At 32.7% G+C, this 15,810-nt stretch overlaps 2 protein-coding genes and 1 long non-coding RNA gene across 3 annotated transcripts; 1 reads left to right on the top strand and 2 right to left on the bottom strand.

Annotated features, from left to right (window-relative positions):
• Positions 1–2,602: 2,602 nt before the first annotated feature.
• Positions 2,603–6,637, bottom strand: LOC124931838 (transcription factor bHLH48-like). Its single transcript, XM_047472411.1, has 7 exons — positions 5,886–6,637; positions 5,652–5,777; positions 5,514–5,579; positions 3,512–3,580; positions 3,333–3,404; positions 3,010–3,244; positions 2,603–2,925 (listed from the first exon to the last, which is right to left on the bottom strand). The coding sequence occupies exons 1-7, from the start codon at positions 6,300–6,302 to the stop codon at positions 2,888–2,890; spliced, it is 1,023 nt and encodes a 340-aa protein (XP_047328367.1). The 5' UTR covers positions 6,303–6,637; the 3' UTR covers positions 2,603–2,887.
• A 2,416-nt stretch (positions 6,638–9,053) lies between these two features.
• LOC124931492 lies at positions 9,054–11,559 on the bottom strand. Its single transcript, XR_007098700.1, has 4 exons — positions 11,418–11,559; positions 10,121–10,359; positions 9,774–9,861; positions 9,054–9,481 (listed from the first exon to the last, which is right to left on the bottom strand). It is a non-coding gene; the product is annotated as an uncharacterized LOC124931492 (long non-coding RNA).
• Positions 10,258–12,885, top strand: LOC124931491 (FT-interacting protein 1). The gene is made up of 2 exons (XM_047471969.1): positions 10,258–10,400; positions 10,501–12,885. Exon 2 carries the CDS (start codon positions 10,523–10,525, stop codon positions 12,878–12,880), a length of 2,358 nt encoding a protein of 785 aa, XP_047327925.1. The 5' UTR covers positions 10,258–10,400; positions 10,501–10,522; the 3' UTR covers positions 12,881–12,885.
• Positions 12,886–15,810: the final 2,925 nt, after the last annotated feature.

Here is a 15,810-nt window from a genome sequence, read left to right on the forward strand (position 1 = left end):
GGCGGCTGGAAGAAGAGCGGTTGTCGGTGGACGCCAGTAAACCGCAAGTTACTTAATGTAAGTAAGAGTTTAATTTATCAGTTAATTCTCACTTTACTCTTACGGTTTCATTTTCACAAGTTTAAATAAATCAATTCAACTTTCTATTAATACTGGTTTATTTCTATTAATTGAAAAATGTGAATATAGAATATTGACCATTTATATACTTATTTTTTACACTAAACTTTTTAATGGGTTGGAAAATGTGTTTGAAGATATTTTTTTTAATAAATTCAATAAAATTTATTATTTTGTTTATTTAATTATTAAAAAAATAATAAAATTTATATTTATTTATTTATTTTATTCCCCACCCCTAATAATATATGTTTCTAAATTCATTTAATTTTTTTTATTTACTTTTTACCTAAAATGATTTTATTTGAATCAAATCTTTCATATAAATTAAAATAAAAGTAATAAAATACTAGTTTTCAATTACCAACTTTTTTTAATAAAATTAAATTTGACTTTATGAAGTAAGTTATAATTTATAAATAATATTATGCAGATTTAATATAATGTCTTTGATAATTATTTATATATATATATATATATATATATATATATATATATAACTATTCATAAATTAACTTTAAAATAATTAATCAAATAAAATCAAATACAAAAATATAAACATACAAATAATTTCAAATGATTTTTTTTATTAAACAAAAACATAAAAAATAATTTATTTCTAAAAAATTCTCCATATATTTAAGTCTTACCATTAACTAATATATTTTAAGAGAATTGATATATAGAGAGCTAATATATTTTAAGAGAATTAATATATAGAGAGAATTTGGTGAGGGAATGACTTGACATCACTTCATTGTTGGAAAATGTAAAAGTGAGAGGAAAAAGAGAAAATAGAGAAATTATTTGATTTTTTCAGCGAATAAGATTATGTCAGTCATTCTCTTACCAAATTCCCTCCCTAATCATTTCTCAAATTTTACTCATATTTTAAATAGGCATTTAATTGTATAAACGGTACATTTAAACATAATAGAACAAATTTTGTTATATTAAAATCCTCTAATATGTTTTTATTATCAATTTATTAGTTTGGACGATTTAATAATTCAGATTCTATTTTCTAATAAAAATGGAGAAATATAATATTTATGTTAAAAGTGGAGAAATATAATATTTATGTTAAAAGTTAATAAAAATTATCTAATTTAATTAGTTGATTATAATGTTAAGTTGAATTGGAGTCTTGATTCAAACACCATTCATTGCACTATTTGGCTACATGTGGTTCCTTTATGATATCTCAATTAAAAAGAGTTTTGATAGAAGAGGATAGAATTTTAAATTCAGATCTCAATAAAATAAATAAATAAACACTTAAAAGAGTTATAAATATGAAATTTGTGATGTTTTTCCTCTAATTTTGTAAGGTTTTATGTTATTTCATTGTGCTTGAGAAAAGCTCAAAGACAAAGAAGGTGGGCCAACCCTAGTCAAGTCGAGTCTTCGTTCCTTTTTGGGGGTCATTTCGTGGGTGAATAGATCGAACCAAGTATTGATGGGGGCGGGCCCAATTATGATTTTCTGGTCGCCCTAGCCAACTAAGCAACCGGTTAAACCAGCTCATTAGCATCAATGAACTTGTTTTCTTTTGCTGCATTATTTAATAACAGTAATCATTCTTTTTAGTATGTGCGGCAAAATAGTGCTCCATTTAAAGTAACCTTTTTCTAATTCAAAATATGTCTGCCATATTAAGCATTTTCACCCAACTAACTGCTTTAATTATACACACATCTCCTCTAAATAAACACTTCTTAAGAGTTGAATCTAATTCTCACCTCCAATTTTAAACATATTTCCTGAATTTGGAAATCTTTGTATAAATTAAACAATCTCTTTGCAGTAATTGATCATGGAAAAGCTTTATTGCCCACTTTCTTCTTCTTCAAGTGTAGTTTTTTTTTGTCAATGGCCTATATTAATGGTTACCCAATTTGGACAACAATGCAGCTAGCCAGCTATGGATGTTTAATTGACTAAATTTGGTCATTAGTTAGATGAAAGAGTTGGATTTGCCCATTACCTAAGTTATTTAAACTCGACCCTTATACATGTTCCAACTCAAATGGCTCGAGAAGACCTTGTTTTACTATCCTAGTTGGTTTATTATATTAATCAAAGAGTTTATTACTATTTTTCAATTCCCGGAATTGTGGGGTTCGTGCTAGCCACCTTTAGAACCAAACCCGGTTCACAAAACAAAAATCAACTCTGGTTATTTAAGAAAAAGAAACTTGTAAGAAAGTGCAAAGAAGAAGCACATCCCGATTTCCACTGAATTTTATACTCTGCTATCATATTATTATTATTATATGTAGATGCTTTCTTCCTATTTAATTTAAAATATTTATTTCTCCAGAATCCAGATCCAGATTTTGGAAGATCTTGGCCAAATCTCTCTATAAACAAATAAATAAATAAACCCCTTTAAGTAAACCACTCATTATGACAACAATTACTTATTCTTAATAATGAAACAAACCCCAAAAAAAAGGAACTAGTTAAGGACATATATGAAACATGATAATACAAACTTCCCTATAATAAATAGTGAAATTTTAAAGTGCATTACCAAACCATATTCAGTATTTTCATACATGAGAAGTATCATATCTTCTAACTCTTCTAAATCAGTATTATTGCTAATTAAATAAATAGGCTAAATTTAAGCCAAACATCCACTTATTGGCGCCAATCCAACATGGTCTTCTTCTCTCTAATTCTTCCACTAACTGCTAATAATACTGTACTGATAATAATATATGTATGTACAGTATTACTATCTTCTACTGGTGTTACCTTCTCATAGCTCCATTTTCGCATGATTTGAATATAAAGATGCTGTGCAAACAATTGCACATCATCATCATCTTGTAATTCGAAGAATCCAGTGCCAAAAAGAAGGTAAATAATTAGTTAACTAACCTGAGTTGGGTGAAGAATCGTAGCTCATTATTGAGTTGTCGGGGGTATTAATGAAATTGGGATTATCCTGTCTTCCCCAAACTGGATGATGAAGAACAAGTCCATCAAGAGGAGGTGGCCACAATTGTTGTTGATACTGAATATTACTTCTGTTGCCATTAAACTGACCTTCAGACCATATTGGCGGTATCATCATTCCTTCTGGGAAGTTACTCTCTGTAGGGGATGATCTATTCTGCCATTTTTGCAATTCATCAACATTATTATATATAACTAGTTAATTACTCATTCAACAGAAACATCATACCATAAAGAAAACTTACTTCTAAAGCCAGTACACTCTCAATGTTGAAATCAATCCTTGGGTTAACAGCAGCAAGTCTCATAGACAAAAACTGATAATTAATTAATTACATAATTAAATAAATCCAATTAGTGCAAAGAACAATAAAATTGAGTTAAATTATATGTAGAATTATTCATCATGATGTGTATGACTGACCTCCACTTGACGTTGTAGGGACTGAACATGATTAATAATTTCATCCAGCACCATAGCTGTACCTGAAATCTGAACAGGATTATGTGTTACAAGGATGGTTGAAATGATAAAAAGCAATTAAGAACATTTCAATCCAAACAAGATCAAGAACCGTATGTTGAATGTCTTCTAAGACAGATTACATATTTCATATGGATCCATATGAGATCTCATTTAGAAACAATGTCAGTTTCTCATTTGGGTCTGGAATATATCCAGAAACAGAAAGTGTTTACAAATAGGGTTAAAACTCAAAACATTCCCAAGCAATGATAAAACTTTGAATATCCTACTACATCATTCACTTTGACCTGATCAATATTCACTATCAAAAGAGTATGTGATTCACTAAACAAGCTTCAATCTTGCACCACTCTCTTCCTCTCAAAAGAGAAATAACTCACACATGAGTCGCAACAAGAAAATCAAGAACATAGCTAACTTAATTGTCAATTTCCATTTAGCTAGGCTTTTCCTAATTGGTGACTCAACTTCCACAAATACTCTACTTGGAGAGCTGTTAATAATCAAATTGAAGGGGCTTTGATTATCATGAAACTGCCTTTTCAAGCATAGTGACAATTTTCATATTGTCCTAAAAACTATGTTTTTTTTTTAAAAAAAGGTCACGAAAATCAATCAAAGTTTTTAAGACAAAAAACAACAAAGCCAATTCAATTTATCACATTGTCCTAAAAGATATCAACATATGTTATTGTCTTCAATCCATTTTCCAATTCTTGTTTGCACTACTACAATAGTTAACAAGAAACGTTTCATCCACAAGTTCATAACCATCCTCAACAGACCGATCATGTCTTTATTATGACAGAAAATGAGGAACCATCCTCTTTGGAGAAAAAATCAAGAGAGTAAGACATTAATAATGAAAAGATTCCAAATAGTTAAGCCTCGGGTAATGGGGATTGATTCATGAATAGAGAAACTAGAACCCAAATAGAAGATAACAAAATCTTACTCTTTCAAGGAAGGTCAACAGACAATCCAATAGAACTTCCACATTTAGTGTAACCGATTGAAGTGGGTGTATAAGAATAGAATTTTACTCAAAATATCACATAATGCAATTCAACTGCCAACAACAGCTGTAAATTGTGACCACAGGCTATATGAAACTGGTCCATTTTCTGCACTTTTTGTTTTCTTATAGAAATTATTGAAGAAACATCAAACCAAAAGGCTTGGGCAGAATAAACACTAAAAGTGGATATTTATTCCTTTAAACTCTTCTCATTTCAATATATTGTTAGGGTTAAAACAAGTAATTTTATTATGGTGTTACTGTTGAGTTTGAAGCATAATCTTTAAAAAAAATTCCCATTTTGCCAAGCTCTCTTGTCAAATAGATTTTATCTTATAATTTGATTTTGAATTTGTGGCTGATTGAAACTAAAAGCTCATATGATCTTAGGTTTTTCTGGGTTTTCTTAGTTTTAAAAATAAAAACAAAAAACAGTTTTTATCAGATCACTGTCATTTTAACAATTAAATTACTTGATACACCAAAATATCATATATTTTGTTTTTATTAAATTTATTTATTTATAAAATAAAATTTATTTTTAATGTAGAAGCTAAGATGGCCTCACTCCACTCTTACTGCTTAAACTAACTTAGTGGATTGAACATTTTGATAATTCATATTACAAAAATCCTTAATAACCTAATTTTTTATCAAACAATTAAAAAAAAATAAAAGACTCAATAAAAAAAAACTTACAAAACCCAAGATCAAACCTGCCTAGATTCTTGTTTAGACGAAGACTTTGCACATTTCTGGCATAAAGTAAAATTAACTTTTGGTAAAAGGTGACAGTGACATTGCAGTATTTTTAAGAGCTTAATCATACTTATGTATGAGCTAGCTATTATAATAATAATAATAAGATTGATCTGAAAAGGGGAATTCTTTAAAAATAATTCAATGAATTCTGCAACCTACCTTGTCACATCCAGGGACCAGTTCTTGAAGTAGCTTCATACGGGCATTGATTTTCTCTCTCCTAGCCTATATCAAAATCATTATGAGATCAAATTATGATATTAATAATAATTAAGATCAAATTATGAGAGAGCTTACTCTCTCAGCTAAGCTATGACTATCTGTAGCTTGCCCCCGACGAGCTCGAACATGAACATATGGCAGCTTTTCGCCGTCTTCCTCGTTAATAACCACGTTCTTGCATTTTTTCCCGGTTCTTTTACACTAATTCATTCAACATACATACTGGATTGCATTAGCTTGTTTCAGTTAAGAACAAATTAAATAAGTAAATAAATAAAAAGTTGATGATTAGTGGTGAATGGTGATTACCTTCTTCTCCATCTCCTTTCTCTTGGTTGATTTCTTATCTGTGCTAGTAATCAATTGTTCATCATGTTGATCTATTGATATCATTGGCTTTGGCTCTGAATCGACAGGCTCTTGCTTCACCTTCTGCGAATTAGCGCTTGAATTTGACGGAATTGAGCAGGTCTCTGAAGTTTCCGTCCCCGCGGCGGCAAAGATAGAGAACTTCGCTGCACGTTCAAGTAGAGCTGCGTTCGACGGGAAAGTGGGAGTGCAATTGAGCGGGTGAGAATTGTAAGTAACTCGATTATTGTTCCAATTTTCGGGCGAATTAGTCGGGCGAGAAGAAGAATCTAAGTGCAATAGCTCCATTGCTTGATTAGCAGGAAGTCCGAGAAGAGCAGTGAAGGAACTTCCTCCGGTCTCCGGCTGTGCAGCCATGAACAGATTCGTGTCCAATACGTTCACAGCAAGTGGATCTAGCTTCAGATCCTACAAGAGGCAACTTCTATAGCCTCCTGCAAACTACTTCTCAGGCGGTTCTTCGTTTGATTTGCGTGGATTCTTGCTCCTTTTTCTCTCTCTTATTATACGAGAGATGAGCGTATGAATGAATGAATGAATGAATGAATGAGAAAGGAAGAAGATGAAGGATGATCTGGAAAGCGCAAGGCGCTGTTCTAGTAACTGTAGTAGTGTGTAGTGCGGGGACCGTACACAGGCCCCAACCCGACACTGTTTTAATCGGTAGAAGATGATCAGTCGTTTTCTTGCATTTATATTACATCTTTTCCTTTTCATCAAGTTTTGAATTTTTTATTTTAATTCTCATATAATATGATCAATTTATAACTAATATAAACAACAATTTAGATAATAAAAAAATTATATGATAATTTATAAAAGTTTCAAAGGTTTTCGAAAGAATCTCTACCCGAATCAAAGAGTACGAGTAACAAATGACCCCAACAAAAAACTTAGTAATATTTGAATTTAAAAACTTAGAAATTTTGGAGACATCAAGAGAGGAGAAATAAGTCACTTTACTGTACTAAAAAAGAGTAGTGGCAGGAGAAAATGATAAATCATAAGTTGTAATTTATTGATACAACAAATGCTATAATAATTACATGGATAATAAGTACATACATAATTGAGGTTGAGGGATAGAGATATGAAAAGAAAAGAAAAACTACATATATAGTTAAAAAAAACTTAACTTTTCAAACAAACATAGTAAAACTATAATGAATCACTCCTCCATCAGGACCATGGACAAAGAATCTCTGACAAAGATCAAATGTCGAAGTTGAAATCATTGTTCGTATCATAGATCGAAGTCTAATGTAGGGATTAGGGTTCTCTGCTACCAAATATTACCTGCTCCATCGGTTCCCTCTCAGGGGAGGGGTAAAAATAGATTTTTTTTTTAACCCCTCCATGTGAGAGGGAACATGAGAGCCAGGAATGTTTGAGAGCAGAGGATCCAACACGAAATATAGCATCATCTGCAACTATAACTACAAAGAATGAAATCCCAAATAAAGCAGAGGAAGATACATGTAAGAGGTTATTTATTGAAAAGTTATGTGTCTCTAACCCAAACTGTAAGATGGCACACACGAACCAACTCTAATTTCATACAAGAAACTTCAAGAAGATAACGTAGATAGATCCAAAGTTTTATCTCAATTTCTAGTGTTGTTTTTTACATGTTAAAACTTTTAGTGGTAAAATTGGTTTGGGTAAATGTTTATATACAATCTTAAATACATTGACTAATAACAATAATAATATTCAACAACTCATCTATGAATGAGAATTAAATCGATAGGTGTTTATGCGGTGACCATATTTCATCATTTATGAGAAATAGAGACATTTTATCATTCATGATTTTTTAACTTAACCTATTTACTATATAAAGGTAGTCAAATTTTGAGAGTTAAAAAGATATTGCTATAATTTTGTGTCCTTTGGCTTATGCGCTAATAAATACCTAAACAGGTCTTTATGTTTTTTCTTAACATGGGTTTCGCTCCACTTTGGATGGGTCATCCCCGAAAAGATCAAATATCAACAAAGGATCCTCCATTGAAGAAGATCTCACCAAAAACAAACGTCAAAGAAAACAAAATTAAAGAAGCCCCCCCGATAGCCATGAAGACCACCGGAGGAGGGGAGGACAATCGCCGGCCCTAAAAATTTAGGGAGAATCAACTAGCATTTAATCATAACTGAGTAAGGTTTCTTATATGTTACAGAAAATTTGAAGTGGACTTGGCCATTTACCAAGCAGCTGGGCCACTTATGTTATAATATAGAATTAATGAATCACTTCTTAATTTTGTTTTCATTAGTGTGTAAAGTGTTAGGGTTTGGATATTAGAATTGGACCACAGAGGATTAGCCCAAAGTTGAATGTAATTAAAACCCAGAAGTACGCTTAAGGAGTTAGGAAACCATCTTCATCGATGGCCCAATTAGTGTATAACGGTAGATATCACGTCGCTTTATTCTCGACAAAACTATAACAAGTACAAGTGTACAACTAATAAGAAATTTAACATTAGGTTTTCCTAATTCCTTCCTAGCTTATTGATGTTCAATTAGGCACTGGATGACCTGGCAATTGACTAAGCCATAGGTTAATTATGTGTGGCAAACCATAACTAAGCCTATTTACAAAAAAAAAAAATCTTCCTAAGGTTTGACATGGCCTTAGAAACCACACGAAAAAAACCTAGTGCAAACACAAGCATGCATTTTGAAGAGGGTAATTGCAGGACATCATAAATGAGGCTGTAGGTTGATATAGTCATCGGCTGTTCATCGTCACTGGACCTAGACAATGACCAATGCAGTATAACAACTCAATAAAGTCGGCCGTAGCAGTCGGACAGTGGGCCGGTCGAGCGGGGACGAACTATGTATAGTCCCAACAATGAAAATGACCGGACATGTTGTTTTGTCCTACACATTTTTTTTATTTTTTTTTCTGAATAACCGGGATTAAGCTATATATAGGGAGAATGGATCCGAAAACAGTAAGTGGGGGCATCGAATTAGTGACAATGAAATAAGGGCCCAGTTTTCTTAATTAAAAATGCATTGGTAATAAAGTCCAAGAAGGTAAAGGGGCCCAGAGGCTTACCAAAATTATTGGCCCATTCAACAAACCTAAGAAGGATGTAGGAAATCAATGGTCCCCACGAACCAGCTGCTATTATTATTAGTTAAGAGAAAAAAAAAAATGGTTGTGTGGTAAGTACAGAACAAACTACAAACAAAGGAAATGGCACTGTCAAGTGTCAAGTTGCATTCCACAATTTATTTATCTATATTTAATATTACTGAGTATGCAAAAGGGGTCCCCTTATGCAAGTTGAATCACAAGTAGAAAGTATAACCACTTTCAATTAAATGGGCTCTTTATCTGTTTATCATATCTTTATAAACAGATGCAAACTATAAAGTATAACCCGAAGGTTTACCTGGGCCCGGAAAACCACACTAATTTGGGCTTTATTTGGGAAGGCATAGGCCCAACATGAGAGGTTGTTGTTTGGTTCCAAAGGTAAGTTGGGTTCTTATCATCCTTAATCCATTGGTATCATCATCTGTTTAATCACCAACAACACATGTAAGTAACTTTATTGAACTAGAAAGATCAAGAAGTGCGAAAAAACATGTCATGGAATAAAAATCTTTGAGCCACATTTGGAGCGGGGAGGAAGAGTAACTAGAAACTTGAATTACAAATCTAGGGCCAGGCCAAAAGTTATTGTTTTACAAAAGAAGCTTAAAGAAGGTTCCAATTTGCAGTTGCAGGAAACTGGCTGTGATGACAGTTGAAAATTGAATAAATCAGCACAGAAAGATAGAAGAGAATAAAGGTAAGAACAGCTTTACCTGTCATGGACTTATTCCATGAAGCTTTTGTGCATGGCTTTTTCTATGCTTTTTACTTCTTTTTTTCTGTTCTGTTTCCACTTCTCTTCTAGCAGTGTTAAATAAAAGAATATTAGCATTCTGTGTATGAGAATATATGAGTAGTAAGTTAAGGGTAAAGAGGTATTTTCTGCTACTTTCACAATAGAAAAGAATAAAGGAGGAAAGAATCTATGAAAGATAAAATTCGATGGCTTTTTCTTTATGTTCTCAAAAAGTATCTTTGTCTTCGTGAATATGATTATTGATATAGAATAAGCTTAAATTACTTCTTTTATGATACAATTGAAACTAACAACAATAGTCACCTTTTAAGCCAAAGCGTTGTAACAAAGCACATGAAAATGACCATAACTTTAGCATATATAGCATTCTAGTTGTTGCTGCCATTTAGTTCAATATCAATAACTCACAAGAAATAGAAAGCTTAATTTCAGCCTTGAGATAGCCAAACCTGGAGAGGGGAGTCCCAAAAGAGGAAAGAAAGATCACTTGAAGATTTGATTTCCTTCTAAAGTTCTGTGTTCGCAGCCTTTTACATGGTCAACTGAAAGAGATAAACTATCATCAGAAACAGAAAAAGAAAAGGTAACATTGTCTCAAACACAGCTTCTTTGAGTTCACAAAGGCCTTTGAATTTTCATTACTAATCAATCATCTATACTTGTGGCTCTTTCTCCTATAACAGCAATAGGTATTGAATATATTCAATGGCAACCAACAATCAAGATGAGTTTAAACTGAAAGATACAAATCCAAAGCTAGGGGAGCGGTGGCCACATGGTGGACTGCGTGGTGGAGGAGGATGGATTAGCAGCGAGAGAGCAGCAAGCACATATGACCTAGTCGAACAGATGTATTATCTCTATGTTCGGGTCGTGAAAGCCAAAGATCTTCCCACAAACCCTGTAACCGGAAACTGTGACCCTTACATAGAAGCGAAACTTGGGAATTTTAAAGGGAAGACTCAACATTTCGAGAAGAAAATGAATCCCGAGTGGAACCAGGTATTTGCATTCTCAAAAGAGAAGATACAATCCTCGGTTCTTGAAGTTTTTGTGAGAGATAGAGAAATGGTTGGACGAGATGATTACCTTGGGAAGGTAGTTTTTGACATGAATGAAGTGCCAACTAGGGTTCCACCCGATAGTCCCTTGGCACCTCAGTGGTATAAACTGGAGGATAGACGAGGGGAGAGCAAGTTGAAAGGAGAGATCATGTTAGCAGTATGGATGGGTACCCAAGCAGATGAAGCTTTTCCAGAAGCATGGCATTCGGATGCTGCTTCGGTTCAAGGGGAGGGTGTTTTCAGCGTCAGGTCGAAGGTATATGTTTCTCCTAAATTATGGTACCTTAGAGTAAACGTGATTGAAGCTCAGGATGTAGAATCCCAAGACAAAAGCCAGCTGCCTCAGGTTTTTGTCAAGGCTCAAGTTGGAAACCAGATATTGAAAACCAAGACAAGTCCAACCCGAACAACTAGTCCATTATGGAATGAAGACCTACTTTTTGTGGCAGCTGAGCCATTCGAAGATCAATTGATACTGACGGTTGAAAACAAGGTGAGTGGTTCGAAAGATGAAATAGTGGGAAGAGTAATCTTACCACTTACCACGTTCGAAAGACGGTTGGATCATCGAACAGTTCATGCTCGCTGGTTCAACCTCGAAAGATTCGGATTTGGAATGCTGGAGGGGGACAGGAGACACGAGCTAAAATTCTCCACCAGAATCCACCTCAGAGCTTGTCTAGAAGGCGCTTATCACGTTCTAGATGAATCAACCATGTACATAAGCGATACTCGCCCTACTTCCAGGCAACTATGGAAGAGCCCAGTCGGGATCCTTGAATTGGGAATTTTAAGTGCTCAAGGACTTTCACCAATGAAGACAAAGGAAGGCAGAAAGACTACAGATGCCTATTGTGTGGCCAAGTATGGACAAAAATGGGTGAGAACGCGAACAATCTTGGAAAACTTCAATCCAAAATGGAACGAACAATATACCTGGGAGGTTTACGACCCTTGCACAGTGATCACGCTGGGAGTCTTCGATAACTGTCATCTGGGAGGTGAAGGATCTGGAAAAGACTCGAGAATTGGGAAGGTAAGAATCCGGCTATCGACCTTGGAAACGGATCGAATTTATACCCACGCATATCCACTAATTGTTTTGCAGCCTTCTGGTCTGAAGAAGATGGGTGAACTGCAGATAGCCTTCAGGTTCACCTGTTTGTCTCTAGCAAACGTAATATATCTGTATGGCCAGCCTTTACTGCCGAAAATGCACTATCAGCATCCATTCACTGTGAGCCAGCTGGACAGCTTACGATATCAGGCCATGAACATAGTAGCAGTAAGGCTTGGCAGGGCCGAGCCTCCATTAAGGAGAGAAGTCGTTGAGTACATGCTGGATGTGGACTCTCACATGTGGAGCATGAGAAGAAGCAAAGCTAACTTCTTCCGAATTGTGTCTCTCTTCTCAGGGCTGATCTCCATGAGTAAATGGCTCAGCGATGTTTCCCACTGGAAGAATCCAGTAACCTCAATCCTAGTTCATTTCCTCTTTTTCATATTGATCTGCTACCCTGAGTTGATCCTTCCAACGATCTTCCTTTACATGTTTCTGATTGGAATATGGAACTTCCGGTTCAGGCCAAGACACCCACCTCACATGGATACTAAACTTTCTTGGGCAGAAGCAGTGCACCCCGACGAACTAGATGAAGAGTTTGACACATTTCCTACCTCGAAAGCCCAAGATGTAACAAAGATGAGATATGACAGGCTTAGGAGCGTTGCTGGGAGAATCCAAACCGTAGTTGGAGACATGGCTACACAGGGAGAAAGATTTCAATCTCTGTTGAGCTGGAGAGATCCAAGAGCTACCTGCCTCTTCATATTCTTATGCCTAATTACAGCAATAGCACTCTATGTTACTCCTTTCAGAATAGTTTCTCTCATTGCTGGACTGTATCTGTTAAGACACCCTAGATTTCGAAGCAAGATGCCCACGGTTCCAAGCAACTTCTTCAGGAGACTGCCTGCTCGAGCTGACAGCATGCTTTAATCCAGCACCAGGTTCATTGCTAATGCTACTTACTGTTTAACATATATATATATATTTATCAATAAAATTCACCATCTGTCATAAACACAATTACACTTCATATTATCCTTGTACTATTCCCTAGTTCTATCGATTGAGCTGTTCTTTAGATAGCAGCAAAGACACAATTAATTACCGTGTGAGTAATTAAAACTCAGAGCTTTTTCGATATAATGAGGAATTTGAAAAGAGGGTTTTCAGCTTTGTATAAAAATATGTAGATGGATGATTAATCATGAAAAAAATAGTCGATAGCAAAGAATTACCTATGGAATGTTTCAGAAACACTTGTTTACCGAGAGCCGACGGAAGAAGAAGGTCGTGCTCCGACCTCCGATCACCATATGCTTCCCCAAGAACTTCTTTATTGTATATGGATTGGAACGAGAAGAACCCTCCATTTCTCAGGCGAATCCAGATTATCTAGTATGGAGATTGGATATATAGTTCTAGGAACAAACAAATCCATCTCGATGTTTCTTTCCTAAAAACAAAATAAGGAAAATATTTAAAAAATATATATTTTTCTTTTTAATATAAAAATTAAATAATATTTTATGCATTTAAAAATTAAAACTATATTTTATTATGTGAATGATAAATATAATATTTTCTTTTTAAAAAAATAAGTTTAATGAAAGATGAATAAAATATTAAAGTTTGATTTAAAATCTAAATTTAAATATGGGTGAACTGTAAAATCAAAATTAAATTAAATTTATTATAAAAAAAATAAAATGATGAATAGAATTTAATAAATTTGATTTAAAATTTAAATTATTATGCAAACATTAAATATAGAAAAATATAAAAATTAAATTAAAGTTATATAATGATAAATATTAAGGATAAGGAAATAAAAAAAATATATAAATTTAATATAAAACTAAATAATAATTTTTAATATAAGAAATATATAAATTAAAAAAAATAAACTAAAACTATATCTCGTTATAAACTAATAATATTTTTTTTAATATAATGAAATACGTGAATAAAAAAATATAAAATTATTTGTTAAAAAAATATTTAGGCACATAAATCTTCTTTATTTTGTAGTTATCCAATAAATTAAAAAGGGAAAATAATCGATTTTATCTCTCAAAGAGAAGCAAACGGGTTCAAGTTTTCTTGAAGTTCAAACAAATAAATCATGGATAACCAAATTAACAATAAAAGTTTTCAGTTTTTAATTTTACCAAAGATTTATCAATTTATATGATGGCAATGGAGTTGAGTGCATAAGAATAAATTAGGACTAATTTTGGACGAGACACGAAAAACAATTCGAATCGAACACGAAAAAATCAGGAGGTTAGGGTCATTTTTTTTTCGGGTCAAAATTAGGTCGACCTATTTAACCTAATTAAAAACACGTCAAAATTGGGTCGACTTTACATTACCCAAAGTAGACCCGATAACCCGTTTATAAATTTCTTTTTAGTTGAGTTTTATGTTATTCTTTCTTATTCATTTATTCATTTTCTTTTGTAAAAAATTTTATAAACAGATTTGTAATTTAATTTAATTTTTATTTTATATTGATGTCATTTTAATTTGAAATAGAGATGTGAATTAATTGCATCGGATTTGGTTCGAGTTGAGTTAGATATATCGTGTCAAACGAGTCAGATTCATGTCAATCACAAATAAACATGTCAGGTTTAAGTTAAAATCATTTAACCTGTTAAACTGCCAACAAGAACCCGTCAACCTAAAAATTACCTAGATTGTCATCCCTAGAATAAACATGCATTCTCGTCCCGTTTTACTTTAGAGATTTTTCTACTAACATACATATTTATTCGATTTTGAGAAATTTTCGCGAAACACTATTTATATTATATTCTTTAAAAGAAAATTATATAAACGAATTTTTTATATAGTATATTAAAAATTCATATTATTATAAAAAATAAACTTAAAACTCTTTTAAAATATAAAAAACAAATAAATATAAATATAGTAGTGATTTTATATATTTAATTGTGTTTAAAATGTTGGAGACAGAATCGAAGTGAGATCGAGCCGGAGACACAAATACAATCATCGCCTCATCCCCTTATCCCGACAACTATCGGTCAAACCGGAAAAAACCGGACAATTTTGATAAAAAATCGCATTATAATGGTCATCTTCTAGAATACTTAACGACCACCTTATGAAGGTTTGGGCTTGAATACTGACCTTAATAATCCTCTATGGGCCTCAACAGATGAGTTTGATCTCTTGACTCTTAAGAGACCGTTGGGCTTCAACAAGCATCTCGGATCACTCATAAAATAATTAGCATTCAAACAGCAAATGAATTCAAATTATTGAATCATGCAATACTAATTAAGCACCAAACCACTCATCCACTCATGGTTAAATTCTTGAAGAGAATGATATAAACTGAAAATATAAAGGGATCAAAACCTGTCCACAAGTTTAATTTCTTTATTATATTTTAAAAATATCTATATACATATGTACATTGATTTGTTTCATAAAATTTCTTATACTATTTATATTTTTGTTAGAAATATCTTTTTCTAACTTATTTGATTTTTTTTCTTAAAAAAATTCGTTTAATTTTATTTTAGCATTTACTTCATTTGTTTCATAATTTTATTTATTTTTTATTTTTTTAATTATTTTTTTATTATTTTGTTTTTTCAGATAGACAAATTGTGTGGTTAATTATAAAAAAAGTTACTATGTCATAAATACTGTAACACTATCAGTATATGTCAAGGGAATGGGTTTTAAGATTTAGGGTAAGTTCGTAAAACTATATATATTATAAGTTTAAACAAATAAACTTTTTTTCAAATGACTTTGGAGCTGAACAATATAAAGGAGGTCAGGTGATTTGTGTCATAAAATTTTTTATATTATTTATATTTATT

This window comes from Impatiens glandulifera, chromosome 3, assembly GCF_907164915.1.
Source record: "Impatiens glandulifera chromosome 3, dImpGla2.1, whole genome shotgun sequence".
Lineage (NCBI taxonomy): Eukaryota > Viridiplantae > Streptophyta > Magnoliopsida > Ericales > Balsaminaceae > Impatiens > Impatiens glandulifera.